The following is a 26856-nucleotide window of genomic DNA, read 5'->3' as shown; positions in this document are numbered from 1 at the left end:
CAGCACCCTTCTCACGTGCACACTGTTGGAAGCCAACTCTGGCAACAGTGATGAAGTTCAGCCCATGCAGCAGTGCAGGAGCGAAGTCCTGGACCAAGGTCTCCATGGCGGCTGCCATCCTTACCAGTGTTGACCTCGGTGCATTGCAATGCCGGCGCTATCACTTCAGCCTGAAGGCAGACAGACTCCTCCGTCTGCCTTGCATTCTGAGGAGTGCAGCAGACATCCATTCCTGATGTTCCCGAGCTTGCCTTTGAACCTCCAGCAACTGTGACATAACCAAGTCCAGAGGCTCGTCATCTGACTCAGACTCAGCAATGTTCTGGCCTCCAGCAGTCCTCTAAGTGCCGGACACCTCGGAAGTCCCTGCCTCCACCTGCTGTGGATCAGACAGTGCGATGTGCTCACTGATTGTGATCCTGAGGCTATTCTAAAGCTACGTCCCATCGAGACGTGTGTCTCTGTGCTGGTGGAGGGCATGGGTGAGTGCTGTGAGGACGTCAAGGAGGATGCATCCAGATTCCTTTTCAGAGGTTTCATCGGGGTTTGCTTAGAGGCCCTGGGTCATGAACTCTGTCAGCTGTTTCCCCAATGTGCCTGCAGAAGCAAGGGGAGATAATTAGTGCATGACAGTGGCCTGTGAAGGAGGAACATCACTCACGGCATGGTTGTCTGATGGATGTTGTACTGCTGGACCCTCACTTGGTAGAGCAGCGCCGACCTCACCGTCAGCACAGGACTGGTCCAGATTGCCGCTGGCCAGCTGGATGGCTCTGTTTTCAAAGTCCATGAGGACCTTGATTTCGGGATTCCACCACCAGTCTGTGACCTCTCCCCTCTTGTTGTGTGTGCCAGCTTGTCCTACATGAATAGAGATGGAGAGAGTGTAAGCTGGACGCCTACCAGGCCAGATGATAAATATGCCTGGCATTTGTAGGTAGTGACTGGTCCCATAGATAGGATGAGGACAATGACGGTGAGTGTGAGAGAGTGAATGATGATGCCCCTTGAACTGGCAGTGAGTGAGGTCTCTGTGGATGCGTGATGGGTTTGTGGGTGTGTGAGTTGAGAGTGATGAGAAGAGTGACTTACCCTGGCAGAACAGGGGAGATTATTCATCCTGTTGTGGCACTGGGTGGCTGTCCTCTTTTGATGAGCATTGGCACTGACCACCCCTGCCATCACCTCCAAGCCTGGTTGGTCATGCCGCTGCCTATCCTGCGGCCAGAGCAGGGGTAGGGGAAATCGAGGCGGGACTCCAGGACATCCAAAAGGCATTCCAGCGATGCATCGCTAAACAGCGGGGCTGAAGTCTTTTTGCCTTTCGTGGACATCTTCCCTGCAGCAGTCACGAGCTGGAAGCACTGAGAGGTGTGTGCTTGGCTAGATTTTAAATATGGCGCCCGGCATAATGAAGCGGCGAGGTTATGGCTGGTGGGCTAATGAGAGCCCACCCACCATGGAAACAGCGTGTTTCTGGGAATGCATAAATAACGTGGCAGGTTTAGGACAATACGGCATCAAAACCTGCCAAAAACATCATTTAACCCACCTGCTACCGCAGTTGGTGCTAATCTGGGACAATTCCGCCCTTTATCTCAAGTATCGTATACTATGGTTTTTCCATCTAGAATTTCAGATTTTTTCATTATTTTACTGAAAACTTAAATTTATAAGCTGGAAAAAGTTTTACATTTTGGAGACTAATCACAAAGGAGCAGGAGCCGAATCTGTACCATTAGTTCCTCCTCACGATTGAATGCTGGGAGTTGGGAAGGGACCAGCTGAAGGTTACATTTCCTTTGCAATCTTAAGTCAAAAACGGGTTCCAGCCATTCGTGGTTCCTTTCATTACGATGCCATACAACAACAACTAGCATTTATAAAGTGCCTTTGGCATAGTAAAACATCCCAAGGTGCTTCGCAAGGGACATCAGACAAATAGGTCGACACTGGGCCAAAGAAAGTGACATTGGGACAGGTAATGAAAAGCTTGATCAAAGAGGATTCAGATGCATCATAATAAGGAAGAGTGAGAGGCACAGGTGTTTAGAGAGGGAAATCTAGAACTTAGGGCCTAGACAACTGATTGCACTACTATCAAAGGCGGGGTGGAGCAAATCAAGGATGCACAAGATGGCAGAATTGGAGGAATCCAGAATTTTCGGAGCACTGTGGAGCTGGTGGATGTTGCAGTAATGGCGAGGGGCAAAGCCATGGATTTGTCCACAGGATAAGAATATCAAATTTGAGGTGTTGGTGAACCATGAACCAACATATGTCAGTGAGCACAGGCATGATGGGCAAATGGGAGTTGACGCAAGTGAGGATATGACCACTCAACATCTCACACCCAAAATAAGTTGAGGAAAAGACAGAGAATGAAAGAAAATAAGAGTTAAAGGAGAGAAAAAGAGAAAGAAGCTGAAAAAGAAAGAGAGAGAAACGACAAAATAAAAACAAGAGACAGGGAAGAGAGTAGCTATCATATTCCCTGATCTACCTGTGTCCAATGACATGGCAATAAAGGGATAAATAATGGCAGATGGATACGAGTTAGGCTGAACAACAGGAAACAGGGTAGTGATGAAAGGTTGTTTTTCAGACTGGCGGAAGGTATAGGTGGAGTAGTATACAGTAGAGTCAGTTCTAGGACCGCTATTTTTCTTGATCTATATTAATGGCCTGATCTTGGGTATACAAGGCACAATTTCAAAATTTGATAATGACACAAAATTTGGAAGTTAGGAGGATAGTGATAGACAGGCTGGTTGAATGGGTGGACAAGTGGCAGGTGAAATTTAATGCAGAGAAGTGTGAACTTATACATGTTGTTATTGTTACGGATTGGGTGAGAGGGAACTACTGAAACGCCTGTTCCCTTCCCCACTGCCCTACTAATCAATAGGTTTTTTGAAAAGGAAGATAGCTGTGTTTCTCACTCCTGACAGCATGGCCAATTTTAATAACAAGATGCAAGCTTTTCATGGGTTTAAATAAAGAGGATTATTTATTCATGTGCTCACCCCGAAAATCTAATGCTACGTCACTGTTATGGACAAGGGAGGAGAGAAGAACTGAAACCCCCAATTCCCTTTCCTCTGTCCATAGTCAGTGTGGTTTATTTTTGAAAAGGTAGATGTGTGGTTCTGAACCCCTATTAATGTGATCAATTTAAAAAGTCCCAGCAGCAGACTTTCATGGGTTTAAACAAAGAGGGTTATTTATTCACACACATCACCCTGAAAGCTCTATGCCAAGTCAGTCATACACCACACACTCAAGAAAGACATAATTAAAAAAGATAGCACACTTCTACAAGTATAAACCAAAAGAATAGTTAACAGTTCACGTGTCTCGGAAATTCCAGTGAAGAAGGCAGCTTTTCCCACTCTTGGATTGTCATTCAGGTAAGTTCAGATGGCTGAAGGTCAGATATCAGGATTACTGCAGGATTCCTTCATAGAGAAGAATGCTCAGCAGGTCATGCAGTCAGGCATTCATGGATGTTGTTTCAGGAGGTCCAATTTCTTTACAGATTAACTTGGAGCTTTGGAATCAGGCTAGGAAGCTTTTTAAAAGACTTTTAAGCCTCTCAGATCTTAAAAAGGCAAAGGTAGCACTGCCTTTCTCTGCAACTGTTGTCTTGTTGGTGTTACTCTGTAGACTGTCCCCAGGTCTCTTCTGAGTTTTGGGATAAAAGGATTTCAGTATCAGAGAACAAGTTTCAGTCACATGGTCAATGGCCATTGACATACAATAGAAGGTGGATGGTGGTCTTTCACACTTAACTTGTGAATAACTGGTCTCATCAGCTTTTCTTTGTTACATTGCAAACCTGGAGGCATAGAGTCTAGAAGTTCATTGACTCTGTTTTGGAGTAAGTTGCAAACAATGGCAGGTATGGATTCCACAAAGGAGTGCAGTCTAGGCATGTCCCTCAAGGGAGGCACTCCCAACCATTATGATTCAATCCAGAGCTTTCTGTAAACTTGATAGTTTTTGTTGAAGTTGCAAAGATCCCCTTGGCAGTTCATCAATGTCCATTTTTAAATAAATAAAGGCATTTCCAGAAGCTTCCAAATGAGCACAGTCCATGTCTAAAGTAATGAATATGACATGCCTTTTATTGGGCATGACATCAGTCACTCACCCATTCACCGACACACGCACACACAAACAAAAGAAAATACAGTTAAAGATAATAGTGCACTTTTACAAGTTATAAACAAAAGGATAGCTTGTAATTCATGTGATTGGCTCGTCTTGGAAAACACATGATGCAGGCCTGGTGAAGAAGAGGCTTTTCACTCTTGAAGTGTAGTTAGGTGAATTCAATAGCCAAAGTCATGTACCAGCATTGTTGCTGGATTCTCTCAAAGAAATGGACTTTCTGGAGGTCACAAAGTTAATTATTTAGAGTCTTGTCACCAGGAGGCCACTTTGCTCTACTGGTGGACTTGGTAACAGGGTTGGAATCTTACAACGTTACTGTCTTCAGATGTTGCTACCCTTTCTGCAGCTGTTGTTTCTGCAGTTGTTGTGTTGTCGTGCAGATGGCATTTAAAAGATTTTAAATAAGGAGACCAACATGGCTGCCTTAACATGTGGTTTCTCACAGCTCCCTTAAAAATACGATGTTGGGCTTAAGTTGATTAACCACAACCTGAATTATTGTTTGCAGATATTCACCCTGGAGGCGAGAGACAATCACTGCTTGGTTTCAGAATGACCCATTCAAGCCAGGAAATACCTTTTTGGATGGTATCAGGAGATGGGTAGTAACACCACTAGTCTTGAAGGTGTCATTTTGTCCTTTTGAGACAATGTGGCAGTTTTTGAATTCACAGACTGAGAGTCAGGTGACCCTCTTTTCCAGGCCATCATTGTCCATTTTAAAAAGAAAAATCAGTGCCAGAAGATACCACACTGAGTGCAGTTTACGTTTTAAAAGTTATGAATATGACATGTCTTTACTGAGCGTGATGGTAGGAAAAACGAGGACAGGCAACTTAAGATGAAGGGTATAATTCTAAAGCGGGTACAGGAGCAAAGAGATCTTGTGGTGCACAAATCATTGAAGGTGGCAGGCAGGTCGAGAATGTCATTAAAATGCATGTGGGATTATGGGATTTATAAATAGAGGCGTGAAGTATAAAAGCAAGGAATTAGGATGAACCTTTATAAAACACTGGCTTGGCCTCAACTGGAGTATTTGGCACCACATTCAGGAAGAACGTGACGGATTTAGAGAGAGTGCAGAAAAGATTACAAGAATAGTGCCAGGGATGAAGGAGTTCACTTATATGGAGAAGCTGGGATTTTTCTCCTTCGAGGGAAGGAGGTTTATTAGCAGTGTTCAAAATCACCAAGAGTCTAGAAAGAGTAGATAGAGAGAAATTGTTCCCATTTGTGGAAGAGTCAAGAATCAGGACACAGTTTTGATGTGATTGACAAAAGAACCGAAGGTGACATGAGGGAAACATTTTTTGCACAGTGAGTGGTTAGGATCTGGAATGCATTGCCTGAGTGGATGGTGGGAGCAGATTCAATTGGGACTTTCAAAAAGGAATTGGATAAGCACCTGAAGAAAAATAAATTGTAGGATAATGGAGAAAGGGCAAGAGAGTGGAACCAACTAAATTGCCAAACAATGAACAGGAATGGACTGAACAAGCTGAATGGACTACTTTGCGCCATAACCATTCTATGATTCTATGATAATTGCTTACAAATTATGTTTTTCAAATACCTTCATTAGTTGAAGATATATTTTGCTTATCAACAAAGTTGGTGAATTATCAGCTGATAACACACATGCGGTATGTCCCAAACATTGGGTCCAACTGTTTGTAATGCAGGGACCCATCCTGCATTGACACTTACATTAATCACTGTCCACTGCTCCACAACTATGGCATCATAGCTTTCACACTTGTCCTCAGAAACTCCTTCAAAGATAAAGAGCCCATCCACTGATTTTGGTACGGAATCTATTCAAACATGAGACATATTTCTCTTTAGTTAGTTGACCTTCACAGTACTAATGAAGAGATACAAAATTTAATAAAATATCTGATACCACTGCAGCCAGAAATACTGTTTTTGTTTTCAATTTTGTAGTATAGTGCTAATCATAATACAGTGGAAAAGCAAAGTACTGCAGACGCTGGAAATCTGAAACAACTGAAAATTGTTGGAAATTCTCAGCAGGTCTGTCAGCATCTGTGGAGAGAGAAACAGAGTTAATGTTTCAGGTCTGTAACCTTTCGTCAGAACTGAGAAAAGTTAGAAAAGTAAGAGACTTTGAGCAACTAAAAGGGGGGGGGAGGGTGGGATGGAGAACAAAAGGAAATGTTTGTGATAGGGTGGGGGGGGAGCAGGAGAGATTAATGACAAAAGATTTCATAGTATAACACCAAAGGAAGTGGCAATTCGACAAGTAAAATAACAAAAGATGTATCCACATCAGGTGTGAATAGCAGGATAGCAGCCATTCAGACGCAGAATGATGGGATTAAGAAAGAAACAAATGAAAAAACCAAACCAACAAAAAGCACAAAACAAAATGAGGCAGAGGTCATGATCTAAAATTGTTGAAATCCATGTTAAGTCCAGAAAGCTGTAAAGTGTCTAGTCGAAAGAGGAGGTGCTGTCCCTCGAGCTTGCATTGTGGAACTTCTTGTTACACTGCAATAGGTCAAAGACAGAAAGGTCAGAGTGGAACAAGGTAGAGAATAGAAATAACAGGTTACAGGAAGCTCAGAGTCATGCTTGTGGATTGAATAGAGGTGTTCCACAAGGCTGTCTGCATTTGGTCTCCCCAATGTAGAGGGGACCGCATCATGAGCAGTGAATATAGCATGCTGAATTGAAAGAAGAACAAGTAAATCGCCCTTTTGTTAGACACCTGATCAAACATGAAAATGAAAATAGAAAGTAATGAAGGTGAACGAGGTAGAAGAGACAAATAGAAATCCAATGGGACAGAAGAGCAGAACTTCTTCAAGGTGAGCATTCCTGGAATAGAAGTCATAGTGAACTAAAATAATGGTCCTATTATCACAGCGGTTATGAATGTCCAAAAGACCCAATGGTGTTACTTTGTTTCTTTGAATTTGATACCTCAGAGAAAGCATCAGTATTTTTTGTAATTAGCTAAAGGTTGCACATGTGGCCTCGATGTTTCCATTTGACTTAAGAACATACAGTACTACACAGAATTGTAATTGAAGCATTAGAATAAAATAAGACTGATGAATAGTATAGGGACAGGGCAGGGAAAATGGAATTAATTGGAGAGCTCTTTCAAAGAGTCCACACTGAGTGAGGTTCACCACCACCTTCACAAAAGCACCTAGGGATGAGCAATAAGTACAGACCTTGTCAACGCTGCCCACATCCCATGAACGGATTTAAAAATAAAGAACAGGCTAAGCAAACTAGGTCCAAAAACAGTGGGAAAAACACCCAAAGAAAGTTTCACCAAAACAAGGCAGCATTTATCAGTATCATTTATCAGCCTTTTCAGTTCAAAGTACAATTTTGCTGGAGTGGGAGCTGGAACTGATAAATAAGCTTTTTCCCACTAATTTAGGAACAAACCCATTCTGTTTCCACACAGCAATGCCTTTGTAAATCTTTCCCTTTGTGACTGTCCAGTTAATGTTGCAGTTTAACATCATGATTTTTTTTTAGGAGGGACAGCTGAGCTTAAACAGCAGTAAATCTACAGAGTCTCATTGCTTCTGTTTATTTATGCAATGACTATTTCGTAAATTATAGCACAAACCAAGAGTCTAATAAAGTGTTTATTCTACCATCTTCTGAAATTGAGGAAGATCAGAAGGGTGTATGATATAACGAGTTTGTCAAAATAATTAATGAAGTTTTGTCTCAATCTCTGGCTTCACTACAAAGGATTTAGATGTTGAGCAGGCAAAATACACTACTGGTCATAGGGAGCAAGGGTGTTGTCTCACAGGGCTAGACTGAGATGCTAAACCCAACAAGAATATTTAGAATAAAAAACAAAAATGTAGTAATCAGTCTTTGTTATACCCAGCTGACAGATTAACATCTCCAAAGATACACAAATATACCTCTACATTTTAATTTATGTCTCAGTAATTTGGAATTAAACACTTGATTTTTAACCTGGATTATTCTGTAGGAGGTAGGGAAAGAAGTAAAAACAAAAATTGCTGGAAAAACTCAACAGGCCTGACAGCATCTATGGAGAGAAAGACAGAGCTAATGTTTCGAGTCCGTATGGCTTCTTCAGAACTAAAAAGAAGTAAAAATGTGGTGAAATATACACTGTTTAAGGGGTGTGGGACAGATGAAGCTGGATAGAAGGCCAGTGATAGGTGGAGGCAAAGAAGAGATTGCAAAAGATGTCATAAACAAAAGGTTGAAGGGGTGTTGATGATGGTGATACTGGCTAAAGGAGGTGCTAATGGTGACATTAAGAATAGAAAGCAGGATGAGCAAGTGACAGATGGCCCTAGTGGGGTGGGGTGGAGGGAGGGGATGGTGTGGGAGAAATGATCAAAATAGGCTAAAAGGTGGGGATAAAACAATGAATGGAAATACATTTAAAAAAATAATAATAATAAAAATAGGTGGGAAAAATATATATATATAAAAATTTAAAAATAAATATTGGAAAAAAGGGGATCAAAATGAGTCAGGATGGAGGAGAGAGTTCATGATCTGAAGTTGTTGAACTCAATGTTAAGTCCAGAAGGCTGTAAAGTGCCTAATCGGAAAATGAGGTGCTGTTCCTCCAGTTTGCCTTGGGCTTCACTGGAACATTGTAGAATCCCTGGATTCTGGAAAAGTTCCAGTGGATTGGGAAAATGCTAATATAACGCCCTTATTCAAAAACAGGGGGAGGCAGAAAGTAGGCAACCAAAGACCAGTTAGTTTAACATCTGTCGTTGGGAAATTGTTGGAATCCATTATTAAGAAAGTAGTAATGGGGCATTTGGAAAGTCAAAATGCAATCCATCAGAGTCAGCATGGTTTTATGAAGAGTAAATCATGTTTGACTAATTTTCTAGAGTTCTTTGAAGATGTGACAAAATGGATAATGGGGATCCTGTAGATGTAGTATATCTGGACTTCCAGAAGGCCTTTGATAAGGTGCCACACAAAAGATTAATACACAAGATAAGATCACACGGACTTAGGGGTAATATATTAGCTTGGATAGAGGATTGGCTAACCAACAGAAAGCAGAGAGTCGGGATAAATGGGTCTTATTCTGGATGGCAAGCTGTAACTAGTGGGGTGCCACAGGGTTCGGTCCTTGGGCCCCAACTATTTACAATATATATTAATGACTTGAATTCAGGGATAGAAAGTACTATAGCTAAATTTGCAGATGACACCAAAATAGGTGGGAAAGTATGTTGCAATCAAGAAATAAGAAGTTTACAAATGGATATGTACAGGTTAGGTGAATGGACCAAAATTTGGCAGATGGAGTTTAACGTGGATAAGTGTGAGGTTATCCATTTTGGTCGGAAGAATAAAAAGGTGACTTATTATTTAAATGGAGAGAAACTTCAGAATGCTTCAGTGCAGAGGTATCTGGGTGTCCTCATGCATGAACCGCTGAAAGCTAGTATGCAGATACTAGCAGGTAATAAACAAGGCAAATGGAATTTTGGCATTTATTGCTAAAGGAATAGAGTATAAAAATAGGGAAGTGTTGTTGCAACTTTACAAGGCATTGGTGAGACCGCACCTGGAGTACTGTGCACAGTTTGGTCCCCTTACTTGAGGAAGGATGTAATTGCATTGGAGGCGGTTCAGAGGAGGTTCACTAGATTGATTTCAGAGATGTGGGGCTTGTCTTATGAGGAGAGATTGAGCAGTTTAGGCCTATACTCACTAGAGTTTAGAAGGGTGAGAGAAGATCTAATTGAGGTAAAGAAGATGTCAAAGTAGACGTGGAGCGGATGTTTCCCCTTGTGGGCATTCTAGAATGAAAGGCTATAGTTTTAGGCTAAGGGGTGGTAGATTTAAATCAGAGATGAGGAGGAATTACTTTTCTCAAAGGGTCGTGAATCTGTGGAATTCACTACCTCAGAGTGCAGTGGATGCTAGGACGTGGAATAAACTTAAGGAGGAGATAGACAGATTAGTAACGGGCTGAAAGGTTATGGGGAGAGGGCGGGAAATTGGAGTTGAGGCCGAAATTAGATGAGCCATGATCGTATCGAATGGCGGGGCAGGCTCAGGGGGCTGAATTGCCTACTCCTGCTCCTAGTTCTTATGTAAAAAAGTAATTAAAATGATTAATGGACCTGCCTGTCCAACCTTAAGGTTGGCGGGCAGCGAAGAGCCCACACGGCCTTCCGAAAAAGCATGAAACTTCATCCACAAAAGAGTGCACAGACCTGCTCAGGGAATCCCTCCCGCCCTCACAGGGAGTGCACAGCACTTCGGGCGGATGTCATGCTGGGCAGGCCTTAATTAGCCCGCCCATGTAAAATGGCGGCGCGCCCCCAACCAGGGGCACCAATCAGGAACCCATCCGCTCGCGCCCGCTCCGGCACATCCCACCCCCCTCCCCTGATGAGGGAAAATGCTGCCCCTAATGTCACCATTAGCACCACCTTTAGCCAGTATCATCACCATCAACACCCCCTCGACCTTTTGTTTATGACATCTTTTGCAATTCCCCCCTTTGCCTCTACCTATCACTGGCCTTCTAACCAATTTCACCTGTCCCACCCTCCTTAAACAGTATATATTTCACCACATTTTTACTTCTCTTTAGTTCTAAAGAAGAGTCATATGGAGTCGAAACATTATCTCTGTCTTTCTCTCCACAAGATGCCGTCAGACCTGCTAAATTTTTCCAGCATTTTTTGTTTTTGGGAAGAAGCATTGCAGCTTAACAACAATGAACACTTCTTTCAGAAAAAGTTTACAGATTAGAAGCTGATATCTTTAACTTACCTTGTGAAAAGTAAAAGTCATTTTTCCATTTACTTTCTAAATTAATTTCAAGCCCTATTATTTTACCAACCTTTCTATTTGATAGAGCTCTCCTAGTAAGGCAACAAATTCTGAACAAAAATAAAAATACCTGGAAAAACTCAGCAGGTCTGACAGCATCTGCGGAGAGGAGCACAGTTAACGTTTTGAGTCCATATGACTCTTCAGCAGAACTAAGGAAAAATAGAAAAGAGGTGAAATATAAGCTGGTTTAAGGGGGGTGGGGCAGGTAGAGCTGGATAGAGGGCCAGTGATAGGTGGAGATAGCCAAAAGATGTCATAGACAAAAGGACAAAGAGGTGTTGACGGTGGTGATATTATCTAAGGAATGTGCTAATCGGTGAAATTAAGGGTAGAAAGCAGGACGAGCAAGGTACAGATAGCCCTAGTGGGGGTGGGGTGAGGGGAAGGGATCGAAGGGCTAAAAGGCAAAGATAAAACATGGATGGAAATACGTTTAAAAATAATGGAAATAGGTGGGAAAAGAAAACTCTATATAAATTATGGGAAAAAAGGGGGATTGGAAAGGGGGTGGGGATGGAGGAGAGAGTTCATGATCTAAAATTGTTGAACTCAATATTCAGTCCGGAAGGCTGTAAAGTGCCTAGTCAGAAGCTGAGGTGCTGTTCCTCCAGTTTGCGTTGAGCTTCACTGGAACAATGCCAAGGACGGACATGTGGGCATGAGAGCAGGGTGGAGTGTTGAAATGGCAAGTGACAGGGAGGTCTGGGTCATGCTTGCGGACAGACCGAAGGTGTTCCGCAAAGCGGTCACCCAGTCTGCGTTTGGTCTCTTCAATGTAGAGGAAACCGCATTGAGAGCAGCGAATGCAGTAGTAAATTGAGGGAAGTGCAAATGAAATGCTGCTTCACTTGAAAGGAGTGTTTGGGCCCTTGGACAGTGAGGAGAAGGGAAGTAAAGGGGCAGGTGTTGCATCTTCTGCGGTTGCATTGGAAAGTGCTGTGGGAGGGGGTTGAGGTGTAGGGGGTGATGGAGGAGTGGACCAGGGTGTCCCGGAGGGAACAATCCCTGCGGAATGCCACCGGGGGGGGTGAAGGGAAGATGTGTTTGGTGGTGGCATCATGCTGGAGTTGGCGGAAATGGCAGAGGATGATCCTTTGAATGCGGAGGCTGGTGGGGTGATAAGTGAGGAGAAGGGGGACCCTATCATGGTTCTGGGAGGGAGAGGAAGGTGTGAGGGCGGATGCGCGGGAGATTGGTCAGATATGGTTGAGAGCCCTGTCAACCACCGTGGGTGGAAAATCTCGGTTAAGGAAGAAGAAAGACATGTCAGAGGAACTGTTTTTGAAAGTGGCATCATCAGAACAGATGCGACGGGGACAAAGGAACTGAGAGAATGGGATGGAGTCCTTACAGGAAGCGGGGTGTGAGGAGCTGTAGTCGAGGTAGCTGTGGGAGTCGGTAGGCTTGTAATGAATATTGGTGGACAGTCTATCACCAGAAATTGAGACAGAGAGGTCAAGGAAGGGAAGGGAAATGTCAGAGATGGACCATCAACAAATTCTGAACATTGGTATCAAGCATATTCTACTCAGAATTTGCATCAGTAATATCATACCATGTCTCCCACAATACATCAATGTATAATCTATCCTAGGTCTCTTATCTGGCATTATAAAACAAAGCTAATTAAAATTTTCATATGTACCGGTCGGTGTTCCCAGACAAATCAAAGCATCCACCAACAGGGCTCCCTTTGTGAAGTGCTGCGTCATGTGCTCTAGCCAGTTTGCTTCTATACTGTTAATATCCTGTCCCTTTTTACAGATCTTCAGTGGAATTGTGGTTGTATAATACTTGTAAGATTTCTGGTTTGCTTGTGATTTATTGAAAAGGAGAAACACTTCATTTTCTAGAAAGAAACAAAAAAAAGTTACGTGAATTGAAAGATATTTAGAATATATTTGTATTATTTATGCTGGATTGGGTGTAACTGAGTTTAAGAAGACACCATTGTTTCTCTTGCATTGTCAAAAAGAACAGATCAATGAAAATCAGGGTCTACAGAGACTACTCTGAGATTGTTAAACTATTAAAGTATTACCATTCAACCAGCTTATTGTGAAGGAGCTAGTGCTCCATTAGAGGTTATCCTGGGACTATAAAGGCAAGATTTTGCTGGATTTTATTTCAAGGCTGCAAAAAGTGCAGAAGAAAATACCAAAAGTTACATTTTAAATTTTAATCCCAAACTATCGCTCTATGTAAATACACAATTTACAAAGGCATTATACTCGGCAGCAAGTGTAATATTTATTTTGTTAACTTGGGCTGTTGCTCCTGTTTGGTATTTTGTTTACAAAGTTCACAATGGGATAATAGAAGGATTTCTACTAGAGGAAATTTGCCCATGGGCTCCCTCTCTGCTGCTGTAATTTGGGCAGGAGTTCAGTGAAAATCCTGTTTACACATGTAAATAGTAGTGTTTCCACAAAGATGTGGCAATGCAACAGGAGGAACCAGCAAACATTTTCAATAGTGTCCAAAACAAAAACAGAATTACCTGGAAAAACTCAGCAGGTCTGGCAGCATCGGAATCTGAATCTGAACAGAATCTGTTGAAGGGTCATGAGGACTCGAAACGTCGACTCTTTTCTTCTCCGCCGATGCTGCCAGACCTGCTGAGTTTTCCAGATAATTCTGTTTTTGTTTTGGATTTCCAGCATCCGCAGTAGTTTTTTGTTTTTATTTTCAATAGTGTCTTAACTTACACCAAGTAACAGGGTAAAACTTTGAAATCAGCAGGATTTTTTGACCTCTTGTAATTCCAAAGTCGCTGCCTCATATGACGAATTCAGATTTCCCGCCTTTTTGAGTCACGCACCATCCCCCTTCCCTATGCTGAGAAAAATTAGATCAATCGGAAATAGAGGCGGGACTTCTGCAACTGGGTCCCGCCCACCATGTTTTTAAAGGCCCGCGGAATCTTCCTGATGCCACGAAAATCCGGTCCTTAGTTTAATATCTCATCTGTAGAATGGTGCCTCTCACAATATTGCACGCCCTCAGTAGAGGACAATTGGCCCAATTTATGGGCGGAACTTTACGACAGCGGGATTTTACGTTCCCGCTGATGTCAATGGGGATTATAATGGCTTGCCGCATTTTACGGCCCCGTCCCCGCCAAAACGGGGCTGTAAAACTCTGCCCTATGTGTTCAAGTCCTGGGAAGTGTTTTGAATCCTCAACCTTCAGTCTCAAAGGCTAACAGCTGAGACAAGCTGACTTATACCTAGGATATATCCAATAAATGGTAGTAAAGTAAATATTCAGTGAAATATACTAATTTCACTGTGTTCATAAGTTTCAGACTAAATATTAAGGATACAGAATGAAAACTATAAACACATGTGGTAAACAGAAGAAGCCTGATCTTGAATTGGAGTTACTGTTTATTTCCTTCAAACCATATAACATCATTGCAAAAATTAATATACACTGTCAAGCATGCTGCAGAGATGTACCAATATTTGTGTACATTTTACATTACACACATTATTGGCACCAGTAGATATTTAAGAATTTTCAAGATCAGAATTTGGAAGTACATTTTGATCCCTAGAATTTATTGGTCTACAGATAAGACCATAAGACGTAGGAGCAGAAGTAGGCCATTCAGCCCATCAAGTCTGCTCCGCCATTCAATGAGGTCATGGCTGATCTGATAATCCTCAACTCCACTTTCCTGTCTTTTCCCCTCAATCCTTGATTCCCTTACTGATTAAAAATCTGTCTATCTCAGCCTTGAATATACTTAACGACCCAGCCTCTACAGCCCTCTGCGGTAAAGAATGGCTATAAGATCATACCCATTAATCTCTATTTGTGCCATTAATTCACTTATTTTGTTCCAAATACTACGTGCATTTAAGGAAAGATCCATTAATTTTACCTTTTTACCATTTTTTCCCCCTTTGACCCTCTTTGTTGCTGTTTTTTTTATGTTTGAACACTCTGTCCCTTCCTGTCACACTCTGGGAATCATTACCTAAGTAGCTGCCCTGCAATGCCACCAGGTCCTTTTGCTTTGTAAGCCTATTTATCCCCTCTCCAGAATCCTCCTCCACCACCCCTCCGCTATTCAGTTTAAAGCCCTCTCTACAGCCCTAGTTATTCAATTCGCCAGGACACTGGTCCCAGCACGGTTCAAGTGACGCCCATCCTACCGGAACAGTTCCTTTCTGCGCCAGTACTGATGGCAGTGCCCCATGAACTGAAATCCATTCCTCCCACACCAATCTTTCAGCCATGCATTTAACTCCTTGACTTTATTTACCCGATTTCAGTTTGCCCATGGTTCAGGTAGTATAATTCCAAGATTATTACCTTGGAGGCTCTGCTTTTTAATTTAGCTCTTAACTGTTCAAATTCTTTCAGCAGAACCTCCTTTCTAGTCCTATCAATGTCGTTGGTACCAACATGGATGACGACAACTGGATCCCTCCCCTCTCACTCCAAGTTCCTTTCCAGCCTTGAGGAGATGTCCTTAACCCTGGCACCTGTCAGGCAACACAGCCTTTGGGTCTCACGCTCACGGCTGCAGAGATCAGTATCTATCTCCCTAATTACTCTGTTCCCTACCATTACTATATTCTTATTTCCTCCCCCAACTTGAATGGCCTCCCTTGTACCACGGTGCCGTGGTCAGTTCATTCATCCTCCCTGCAGTCCCCGTTCTCATCCACACGGCTTGCAAGAACCTTTGCAGTATCTTGTATCTGAATGTTATTTCCAACTAATTTTCTTGTCGTTAATGTGCTGGAAATGGCTCACATATGGCTTGTCTGTGCAAACATCTGCATAAAGATAAATAAAATCATGCTGATAAATCAAAGTCACATGATCATTGCATGCACAAAGCATGGAAAATAAAATTTGCTAGTTTAGAGATTGCTGCTGTTAATGGAGGTTTCACAGCTGTAACAGCTGTCTTGTTTCACATTAAGATCTGCCTTATTACTGTCCCCTTTAAAATTCATTGTTGATCTACTGAAAAATCAATCATCTTACACTGGCAGCCAGGAACAGAGTGCACTGTCTCTACTCTGATGCTCTATATTTATTACACAATATTTCTATTTGGATATTTTTGGTGTTTAAAACATACTCGGAGAGATTCCTCTAAGCCTGACTTAACCAACAGGCAGAGCCACTGTTCAAGAGCTGGTAAGACAGACTGGTAAGTTCAAAAGACAGGTAAGTGAAAGTCAAGATTTTGCAACTCTTCCAATTCCGTTCCTTGTTTACTGAGGTAGAGAAACAGCCTCTAATTGGAGGAGCAAAAGACACCAGCGGCAGTGAGTGTGCCAAGGGCTGCTGGGCCCAAGACAGAGTCAATTATGTAATTAAAGGACCTGCCCATCCAACCTTAAGGCTAGCAGGCAGGCCAGGAGCCCCGGCACGAACTAGAAAAAGCATGAAACCTCATCCACGGGTGGCCGATAGGTTTTTAAAAATTTTAATAAAGATTTTGTGAAAATTATGGACATGTCGCAACTCTTGTGACATTATCACATGAGGGAGCATGTTAGAGAAATTTTACTTTTCTATTTTTAGGTTTTTTACATTTTGAGCTGATCTCCCTGAGGCTGCACTTAGCCCCAGGGAGATGAGTGCGCTCTTTCGTGCGCATGCGTGAAAGAGCGCACTCTCGATTTTGGGATTTCCCTCCCCCCCCCGCCCGCACAGGGAGTGCATAGCGCTTCCTGGCGGATGTCGCACTGGGCAGGCCTTAATTGGCCCACCCATGTAAAATGGCGCCGCGCCCCCAATCAGGGGCGCCGATCGGAAGCGTTCCGCCACCCGCCCGCCCATCAACTCCCACCCCCCCCCCCCCCACAACGGGGGGAATATTCAGCCCAGTGTGTGTGTGGGAGAGAAAGAGTGAGTATGTATGTGGGAGTAAGAGAGAGAGTGAGTGTGTGGGAGTGAGAGAGAGATTGTGTGTGTGGGAGTGAGAGAGTGAGTTTCTGTGTGGGAGCAAGAGACTGTGTGTGTGTGGGACTGAGGGAGAGAGTGAGTGTGTGGGAGTGAGAGGGAGAGTGAGTGTGTGGGAGTGAGAGAGAGACACTGGGCAGAATTTTGCCCTTGGTGGGTGAGCGGGCCCCACCGGCTCGGCGGCGGGTGGGCAGTCAACCCCCGCTGCCGAAACGGGACCTGCCACCATTTTGAGTGGGTGGGCCAATTAAGGCCCGCCCAGCGGCCTGCCCGAAGCGCTTCCTGTTCTGGGGGGGAGGGAATACCCAACTGTCAAAGTGCACTCTTTCATGCATGCGCGCGAAAGAGCACACTGCTCCCTGAGGCAAAGTCCTGACTCAGGGAGTTTACTGACAGGTAAGAAAAGTCAAAAAATAGAGAAATATTAAAATTATTAACATGTCCCCCTCATGTGACAATGTCACACGAGATGGGACATGTTAATAAGAAACACATAAAATTTATTAAATTTTTAAAAAACGGACATGAAACCTCATCCCGCCAGTGGATGAAGTTTCATGAATAATATGCAGCCCGCTGAGGCTCCTGGCCTGCCCGCCAGCCTTAAGGTTGGACGGGCAGAGTCTTTAACAAGGTTAATTATCCTGTCAATGGCCTTAATGACATTTGGATGACGTCGGGGGTTCCTCTTGACGTCATCCCGCGTCATTTTCCCCTCGGCGAGCGGACCCTGCCCCCAAATTGCCGAGTGGAAAATCCTGGCCACTGTACTTGTGTGTGTGTGTGTATACACGCGGGAGAGTGAGTGAGTGCGAGTGTGTGTGTGGGAGTCAGACTGTGTGTGTGTGTGTGTGTGTGTGTGTGTGTGTGAGAGAGAGTGTGAATGTGCGTGCGTATGTGGGAGGGAGTGAGAGAGAGAGTGTATGTGTAGGTGTGAGAGAGAGTGAGTAAGTGTGTGTGGGAGTGAGAGAGAGTGAGTGTGCGTATGGGAGTGAGAGAGGGAGTGAGTGCGTGTGGGAGAGAGAGAGAGTGTGAGTGTGTGTATGTGTGGGTGGGAGTGAGAGAGAGTGTGTGCGTGGGAATGAGAGTGTCTGCGTGGGAATGAGAGATAGTATGAGTGTGTGTGTGAGAGTGAGAGAGAGAGGGAGTGAGTGTGTGGGAGTGAGAGAGAGGGAGTGTGTAGTATGTGCACGTGAGTGAGAGTGAGAGAGAGAGTGTGTGTGTGGGAGTGAGAGAGAGAGAGAGTGTGTGTGTATGGGAGCGAGAGAATGTGGGTGGAATCATCCCAGATTTACACTAAGTGTGGTAGTGGGTGGGCAAAACGATATTTTACCCGTCGGCCGCGATGGCAGGTTTTCATGCCATATCGTCCCAAACCCAGTGCATAACTGTGCATTCCCAGGAAACACACCATTTCCATGGCAGGCGAGCTCGCATTCATCCGCCATGCCATCACCTCGCCACTTCATCACACCGGGTGCCATATTTAAAGTCCAGCCACGCGCACACCTCTCAGTGCTTCCAGCCCACGACTGCTGCAAAGAAGACACTGCCCCAAAAGGCAAGAAGACTGCAGCCCCCAGGTTCAATAACGTGTCCCTCAAGCACCTTTTGGATGTCGTGGAGGCCCGCCTTGATGTCCTCAACCCCTGCTCTGGCTGCAGTGTGGGCAGCAACCTCAGTAATCCGGCTTGGGAGGTGGTGGCAGCGGTCGTCAGCGCCAATGCCCTGCAAAAGAGGACAGCCACCCAGTGCTGCAAGAGGATGAATGATCTGTTCCACCAGGGTAAGTCACTTTTATCATCACTCTCAACTCACACACTCACAAACCCATCACACATCCACAGGGATCTCACACCTCAAGGGACGACACCACTAACTCACAAACACACCCTCACATCTCCATCAGGCTCAAAACCTCTGGAGCTCACATCCTCATCCTGTCCATGGCTCCGCTCACCACACAAACATTCCATGCAGTGCCATGTGTCCTGCTCACACTCTCTGCACCTGTCTTCATGTAGAAGAAGCCTGCTCACATCAGCGAGGAGAGGTCCAGATCGGGGTGCAGTGGCCCACATTAGGCCCCTCACTCACTTTGAGGAGTGTACCATCACGCTGACTGGTGAGGATGTGGATCATGCCTGTGGTGACGGTGAGGTCGGCGGTGAACACCCACATGAGGATCCTGCACCAAATCATCCCTCTCAATGCAACTATGAGTGCTCTCTCTCCTGCTTTTGACTCTGCTGCCATGCACTAATTATCTCTGCTTTGGTTCACAGGGAGATTAGCCAAGCAACCGACACCCTCAGCCAGCTAGTCCATCAGCTCCATCCAGGACCTCACCTCCAGCCAAGAGGACACCTCCTCCATTGAAAAGCTGGAAATAAGCAGCCTGGAAGACCCGTCACAGCGCTTACTTGCACCCTCCACCAGCGCAGAGACACACACCTCGGCGGGACCTAGATCTAGAGCAGGCTCAGGTTCACAATCTGGTGGTCACCACATAGACACGTGTCAGCAGCAGCGGAGGGCAGGTTCGGCCCAGCTCCCTGGCACTTGGAGAGCTGCTGGGGAAGAGCCATCCATGAGGTCCAAGTCAGATGACGAGCATACAGACTTGGCCTTCCAACTCATCCTGGAGAGTCAGCAGAGGGTGGGGGAACATCACACAGAGCTGTTGGAAGCCCTCAACAGAATGGCACACAAGTCGGAGGAGTGTGTCTGCCTGCCCTCTGATGACGTGGTGCCCATATGGAGGTCTCCATGGGGACCCTGGTCCAGCAGAATGCGGAGATGTGTACAGACCTGCACTTCACTGCGGGAGCCATGCCTGAGTTCCTGCAGTGGCAACTTGAGAGGGAAACGGGGAACCCTGTTGTCCCCCCAGGTGCTACTTCCCCTCACGGAGTCAGGCCGGGGTCCTGGGCACCCAAAGGGAGGAGGAGCGGCAGCTGGGCACTCCCTGTTCAATTCACTCAGGAATCTCAGAGACTGTCCGCTCCCTCCAAATCCCCTTTGCCTGTGACCCCCTCAACCTCGTCCTCTGTTGATGCTAAGGGAGCAGCTGGTCAATGAGTGAGTCTGGAAAGAGAAGTGTGTGTGTGGCAGGGCCTTTCAGAGCCTCGTACAAGTACTCTCCCACACACGTGGATCCTTCACATATCATATTTACCTCAATGCCCTGAGCATTTTTAATGCTGACTGCTGGGGTTCACTTTCAGTTGTCCCTCTGAGCTGACCTGCATCTCCACCCACCCATTGATCACACTCCCATACAGCACCTGATCTTGCCCACCACAGCTCTCATTTCACTTTTGATTTAGACAGCATGGCCTGGTTTTGGTTTTTCATGTTCTCCCCTGCCTTTTCCCCTCCCCCAGTCACCCATTTCCTTTCCCCCATCACAGTTCAACCCCCCTGGCATCACCTTCCATCTCCCCTCCGTGACCTACCGGCCACAACCCTTTTCCTTCAGGGATGTCTAGGTGAACGTGCACATTCCCTATCTTCCTGAAAATTCTACCCCATCCACATTAACCTCCCCGACCTCCTCCTTTCCACCCCAGGGTCCGTGTCTGCCTCCAAGTCCTCACCAACCACCCTCGCTGTCCCTTCTACCGCTACCTTCAAACCCTCATGCTCCCATCCTAACACTGCACTCTGCGCTCAGTCATTCTCACCATTCCTTCTACCACACCCAACCTCAGTTCGCTTCCCAGGAGGCAGTCATGGACTCATCAGACCCCATCTGCACGTTCCCCCCTCTGGTTCCCTTCCACCCCTGGAGCTTCTTCCCTCCCTGGAACCCCTCTCCCCAGGAAGTCCTTTCCACCCCCTTAGTCCTCCCACCTGCCCCCGGATTCCCCCTCCGCTTAGTCCCTCCCCCCTCCTGACTCCCTCAGATACCCTTACTTCTTCCACCACCCTTAGTCCTTCTCCTCTCCTGACTCCTTCCTCCAGCCTCACTTCTTCCCCATTTCTGACTCCCTCAGACACCTCACTTCTTCCTCCAGCTTTACTCCTTTTCCCTTCCCAACACCTTCCTCCATCCTTACTTCTTCTTCAACCCTTACTCCCTCCCCTCCCCCCAGTCTCCCTCCCCTCTCCACACTCTCTCCTCCCCCTGGACTCCTTCCCCTGTCTACAGTCCTACCTTCCCCTGGACTCCCTCCTCCTCTGCACTCCTTCCTCCCCCCAGTTTCCCTCCCACCAGTTTCCCTCCCCTCTCCACTGTCCTTCCTCCCCAGGGACCCCCTCCCCTCTCTGCACTCCTTCCTCCCCATGGACTCCTTCCCCTTTCACACTCCTTCCCCCCCTCCGAACTCCTTCTCTTACACCTTCCACCCCCATACACCTACCTCCTCAATTGCCACCTTCTCCCCCGTTACCCCCTCCTCTCCTGTACTCCCTACCCCCCCAACCTCACCCCACCCCAGGCATCTTCATTCCCCCTCTCCCAACCTCACCCCCCCAACATCTTCATTCCCCCTCTCCCAACCTCACCCCCTGACACCTTCATCCCCACCCCCCCAACACTTCTTCCTCTCCCAGTCGATCCTAGACCTTCCTCTCCCACCCCTTCAACCATCATCCGTTGTGACCATCAACAGTGACTTTCCACCTTCCGTGAGCTGCTTCGGGGTGCAGCCATGTCCATGAGAATCTGCCCAACATGCCATAGACATTCCTCCAGGGTCCCGTGGCTTTTGAGCTCCAGCATCTTCTGCTCCTCGGATGTCCGCGATGTGAGCAAGGCCCTGGCGGTAAGTCCCAACTTCTGCACGTCACAGTTGTCAAGATGTGTTCTGCACCGGCATCCAATCATGCAGACGTGGGTGGACAATCCAGCGGGGGGGTGGGAGATGAATCCAGCAGGCTGGCCATATAATGACATGCTGATATATGACAATGAGTTTCCCGATGTTCAATGGTGGGGAACGTGGCCCACCATCAGCAGGCAGAGCGGACGATCACAAACTGGTTTCACGTCGTCATGAAACCGTTTTTTGGCCTTCTCGCCATACTGTCCACTCACATCACTGAACCCGCCCAACATCAACAGCAAGGATAATCCTGGCCTGTGTGTGGGAGTGAGAGAGAGAGAGAGAGAGTGTGAGAGTGAGAGAGTGTGAGAGAGGGAGTGTGTGTAGGAGTAAGAATGCATGTATGCGTGTGAGTGAGAGTGTGTGTGTAGGTGTAAGAATGTGTGTGTGTGGGAGTGAGAGAAAGAGTGAGTGAGTGAGTGAGTGTGTGTGTGTGTGAGTGTGTTTGTGTGTGAGAGAAAAAGAGTGTGCATGTGTCTGCCTTACTCCCAGTCTCAGGTTTCTCACTCACTCTCGCCACCACACCAAAACATATGCACACACCCATTCACAGTGGGTGAGGGTGGGTGAGTGAGTGAGCACACTGAGACTAGGGATGGAATTGTCCGAGATTTGCACTCAGTGTGGTTGCAGGCGGGAAAAACGTTTCACCCGCTGGCCGCATTGGCGGGGTTTCGCACTGTATCAATCCAATCACGTCTCACTAATCATGTATTCCCAGGAAACACGCTGTTTTGCTAACAGGCAGCCTCTGATTCACCTGTCATGCCATCACCTCGCCGCTTCCTCACACTGGGTGCCATATTTAAAGTGCAGCCACGCGCACACCTCTCAGTGCTTCCTGCCTAGGACTACAGCACAGAAGACATGGTCCTGAAAGGCAAAAAGACTGTAGCCCCCCCGAATCAGTGACGCATCTTCTGGACAGCATTGGAGCTCGCCGCCATGTCCTCTACCCCCACTCTGGCCACAGGAGGCCCATCTGTGTCACCACTCCAGTTTGGGAGGCAGTGGCAACAGTGATCAGTGCCAATGTTGCACAGAAGTGGTCCGCCATCCAGTGCAGAAAGAGGATGAATGATCTCCGAGGTGTTGCCATCTCAGCACTCTAAACTCACACACTCACAAGGCCATCACACATTCACTGGCATCTCACTCACTGCCAGCTCAAGGGACATCACCACTCACTCTCTCACACACCCTCACATCTCCATCTGGCCTCTTTTCCTCTGGAGACTGCCTCCTCATCCCTCACTATCTTGAGGACACTTGGGCAGATCAACAGGTGTTCCCACACACACCCTGGGATGCCCCGCTTCTCTAGTACATCCCTTGCCCTGAAGCCTCTTCCCTTGCCTGAGGCCACTTCTCCCCCTTCTGCAAGCAAGTCATAGCCCTGCAGCCGTTGAAAAGCCATCCCCGCCTTACGGCTGGTCTCATAGGTAGAAACCTACCTGTGAGCCCCCCCTAAAAATGATGTGCTGCTGCCTGCAAAGCCTGGCGCTGATGTTGTGAGTGAATCCCAAAGCAAAGTAGGCAAACAAACCTCAAAGCTCCAAGCGAAGTGCAGCCCGCGAGGTGCAAGTCGCTTTAGTGAAACACGTCAGCGTAGTCCTGGATGATCAGGAATTGTTTCGTTCCTTCATGCCTCATTTTTTTTTAAAATTCAGTTTGTTGTGCCAAACCTTATCTTTCCAAAATTTGCTCATTGGTCCCTTGAGTGAGAAAAAAATGCAAATGTGCCTCCCCCAACCCCCAAGCAAAAGGTATGGACAAGCCTGCTCTAAGCACTATTTTTAATAGTAAAGTAGATTCTCGGAGTAGATGCTACCTAGCTGTAGAATCTAGAATTAGGGGACACAATCTCAGGATGCGGGGGTGGGTGGGGTCAGCCAGTTAAGACAGAGTGAGGAGAAATTTCTTTACTTAGAGGGTTATGAATCTTTGAAATTCTCTATCCCAGAGAGCTATGGGTGCTCAGTCCAAGGGAATTAAGGGATATGGGGAGCATACAAGAAGACAGAATTGAGTACAAAATGAGTCATGATCTTAATGAATGAACGAATGTCCGAGCAGACTTGAGGAGCTGTCTGACCTGCTCCTTCTTACATTTTATTATATTACAATTGTAAGCAATTTTTTATAAATTGGTTCACAATTTTCTTACAATTAGGCAGAGAATATTGTATTTCTCATTGTCAACCTGGAAGTGAATATTTCTACATCAATAAAACTGACTCAACTTCTGTTTTAGCTCTGGCTTTTACACTTCAGAGAACTAGAGTAGACTGAAGGCATTGAGACATGCTCTGAACCAAAGGCAAGAATAAGGTTTGAAGGCTATCTGGTACCTAATCTTGAACAATGGCTTGTACACTTTCTTTCACTCATTGGCAATGAAATATTTGGTCATGACAGATTTGGCAACATTTGCCCTGTATTCTTGATTTCCACCCAAAATCTCTCTATGTCTCCACCCGCCTTTTAGACCAACCACAAAGTGTACCTCTTAGATTCTAACTTTCATCATCCTCCTCTAACTTCTACTTCTTGTTTGGTATCTTCCGCTGCCCCATGTTCTTGGGATATTTCATTACATGAAAGGCGCTATATAAATATAAGTTCTTGTTATACTTCATTCTATTTATAGATGAGATGAATAGTATTACTTCAATAGGAATTTATAATCAGCATGGAGTATGTTAGCTACCTCATCCCCAACAGATTTGATTTTCTGCATGTCAATCATCTTACACAGATGGAAGGATGCCGTTGATGGAGAGTGTTAAAAGTTTCTCCCTGTCTCATTTGAGGGACTTCTCATCTGTACAGATCTGACTTGCTTCAAAGTTAGTCTTTACTGGGAGTAGAATTTTACATTTTTAAGGAACTTTCAACTCAAAATAATAATTTGATGAATGACTTACGGCGTTGCCAATAATATTTGGCTCCAAGATTGCGAAAACACTTGCAAATTGGAAATGACTATTGGTGTAAGCACTTAAGACTTTTAGTTATTGAGGGAAAAGTCCTGACAGTTTAAACTTGTAGGCAAACTTTATTTTATACACTGATTTTATTAGTTAATTTTGTTTACTTCTGTTGGATTATTTTCTTCATGAAAATTCTGAACAGTGGCTATTACCCAAGGTTGCGATAAATGTAGTGATTTATTGGTGGAAGGAAAAGGATAAGTTAGAGTCTTTAAAATTTAAAGCCTGGATTTCCAAAAATAAAGCCAGAAGCCAATTGGCTACCTTGGACAATAAGCAGACACATTTGACTTTGACTTTGTACTTCCACAAAATGTAATTTGAAAAAAAATACTAAATAGTGAAGAATGGTGAGGATTTTAAGAAACAATTGAACATCAAAATGATGTATCTGTGTTCTCATAAATTGTAATTAAGGATAAAATTACGTTAGTCTTGAAAATGTGCAGTTGATGCTGAATAATTGATGCTGATCAATTTTAAAAATCAGCTTATCTTCATGTCTGCTAAAATGTTTGAAGATACAGAACTAAGGCTAACAGGCCATTAAAGTGAGGAAAACATGATAAGATAAAGAGAGGGAACTGACTAATAAGAGGCTTCTCTTCCTGTGGAGATTGTGCTATGATCTAGTTCAGGGCCACTTGCGGGCTGACATTTCTGGGTGGGGGAGGGTGCAACATTGTCGATTCCCACAGGTTGCCAATAATTTGGGGTAGAACCCAGATCTACCAGGTTTTCATCAATGTAAATTATAATTTAGGATGGGAGTGTAGGAGAGGGATGAGCTGATAACTTTTCCACCTGCTCCCTTAAACCTTGGCGGGGCTTAAACAAGAGCTGTTCTCTAGCTGCCCTGAGAACTTTGTCCTAATGCTGTCATATGCCTGTGGAGAACATGAGTCCCATGCAGGCAATTCCCAGGATCCAAATCATTTCAGTGAGCCAAGGTAATCATTCCAGATGTGACTGAGTATCTTAAAATGCCAGCTCCTACTGATTTCCCTTTGGGGTAATGTTGAAGACTTTTCAGTCGTGTTTTTGGTCATTAAGACCCTTAACCTTCCTCCATCAGATAGGCGTAGTATTTCTTCAAATTTCTGTATCCTCTTTAGGGCAGGCACTCTTTTGCACCTCCAAAAATGAAATATTAAAATGATCCAGTCCCCAGAATTTGGGACAAGATCTGCTAGCAAAGGGAAGTCCTTCCCCACTACACTTCCAGCAGCAGGGTGGGACATCAATAATTTCAGGTCTGAGTGATGCAGATACCCTCTGCAATATTGCACTGCAAAGCTTTCTATTTCTCTATGTAATAAACATCCAAATCTCAAAAATGGCATTTCCAATTATGTACAATGAATATCGCCAATTCTAATCTGAATAAATATTTTTCCTCTTTCACCTGCCATATATAGATAACCAGATGACAAAAATCAAAATAAAATACTCATTGCAGTAATGCTATATTGGACGGAATCTTGTACCCTCCCCATGGTGAGTTTTCTGGCAAGGGGGTGCATTTAATCGGGCAGGAGGGTGGTGGGTGGGGACACCATCACCTTCCCGCCTTCACCCTCATTAGGTTCATGGTGGGAAGATCTTCCTGTCCTACTATGAGTGGAGGCTCTTAATGGAAATTAATGCCTGCTGGTGTTTATCCAATTCCCTTTTGAAAGCCACAATTTAATCTGCCTCCACCACCCTCTCTGATAGTGTTTTTCAAATGCACAGGCATAGTGGTCGAAAGGCCTCATTCAATGCTTCATGATTCTATGACATAGCTGTTAATCAAGAGACAAAATTACAACATTTGATTATGGTTCTCCACATAAGGGGTTGGAAATTGCTTTAGGCCTATCTTCAGGCCTGAATAGTCACCACATACAGAGTATTCCATTTGGAAGGCCTGAAGTCAGCCTAAAATTGTGTTTTGGACCTCATTAACACTATTGTGCAATCATGTTTACATCTCCACAGGCAGCTCCACCCATTTTTAAAGGATACATTTTGGGCCAGCTGCCTTACCAGCTGCAGCCTGAAGCTAAGCCTCAGTGTGTTTA

The 26856-nt window shown here is 45.1% G+C and overlaps 1 protein-coding gene across 4 annotated transcripts in view; it reads right to left on the bottom strand.

Annotated features, from left to right (window-relative positions):
- LOC144678719 (raftlin-like) overlaps positions 1-26856 on the bottom strand; it is a 130763-nt gene that overhangs the window by 23717 nt on the left and 80190 nt on the right. For all 4 annotated transcript variants that reach the window (XM_078538547.1, XM_078538548.1, XM_078538550.1 and 1 more), the window contains 2 exons: positions 12683-12886; positions 5887-5993 (listed from right to left, as the gene is read on the bottom strand). In XM_078538547.1, the coding sequence (XP_078394673.1) occupies positions 5887-5993; positions 12683-12886 (311 nt within the window). The remainder of the gene's footprint in view (positions 1-5886; positions 5994-12682; positions 12887-26856) is intronic.

The sequence above is a fragment of the Cetorhinus maximus genome, chromosome 3 (assembly GCF_964194155.1).
Source record: "Cetorhinus maximus chromosome 3, sCetMax3.hap1.1, whole genome shotgun sequence".
Classification (NCBI taxonomy): domain Eukaryota; kingdom Metazoa; phylum Chordata; class Chondrichthyes; order Lamniformes; family Cetorhinidae; genus Cetorhinus; species Cetorhinus maximus.
This window is presented reverse-complemented; position numbering and strand designations above follow the sequence as displayed.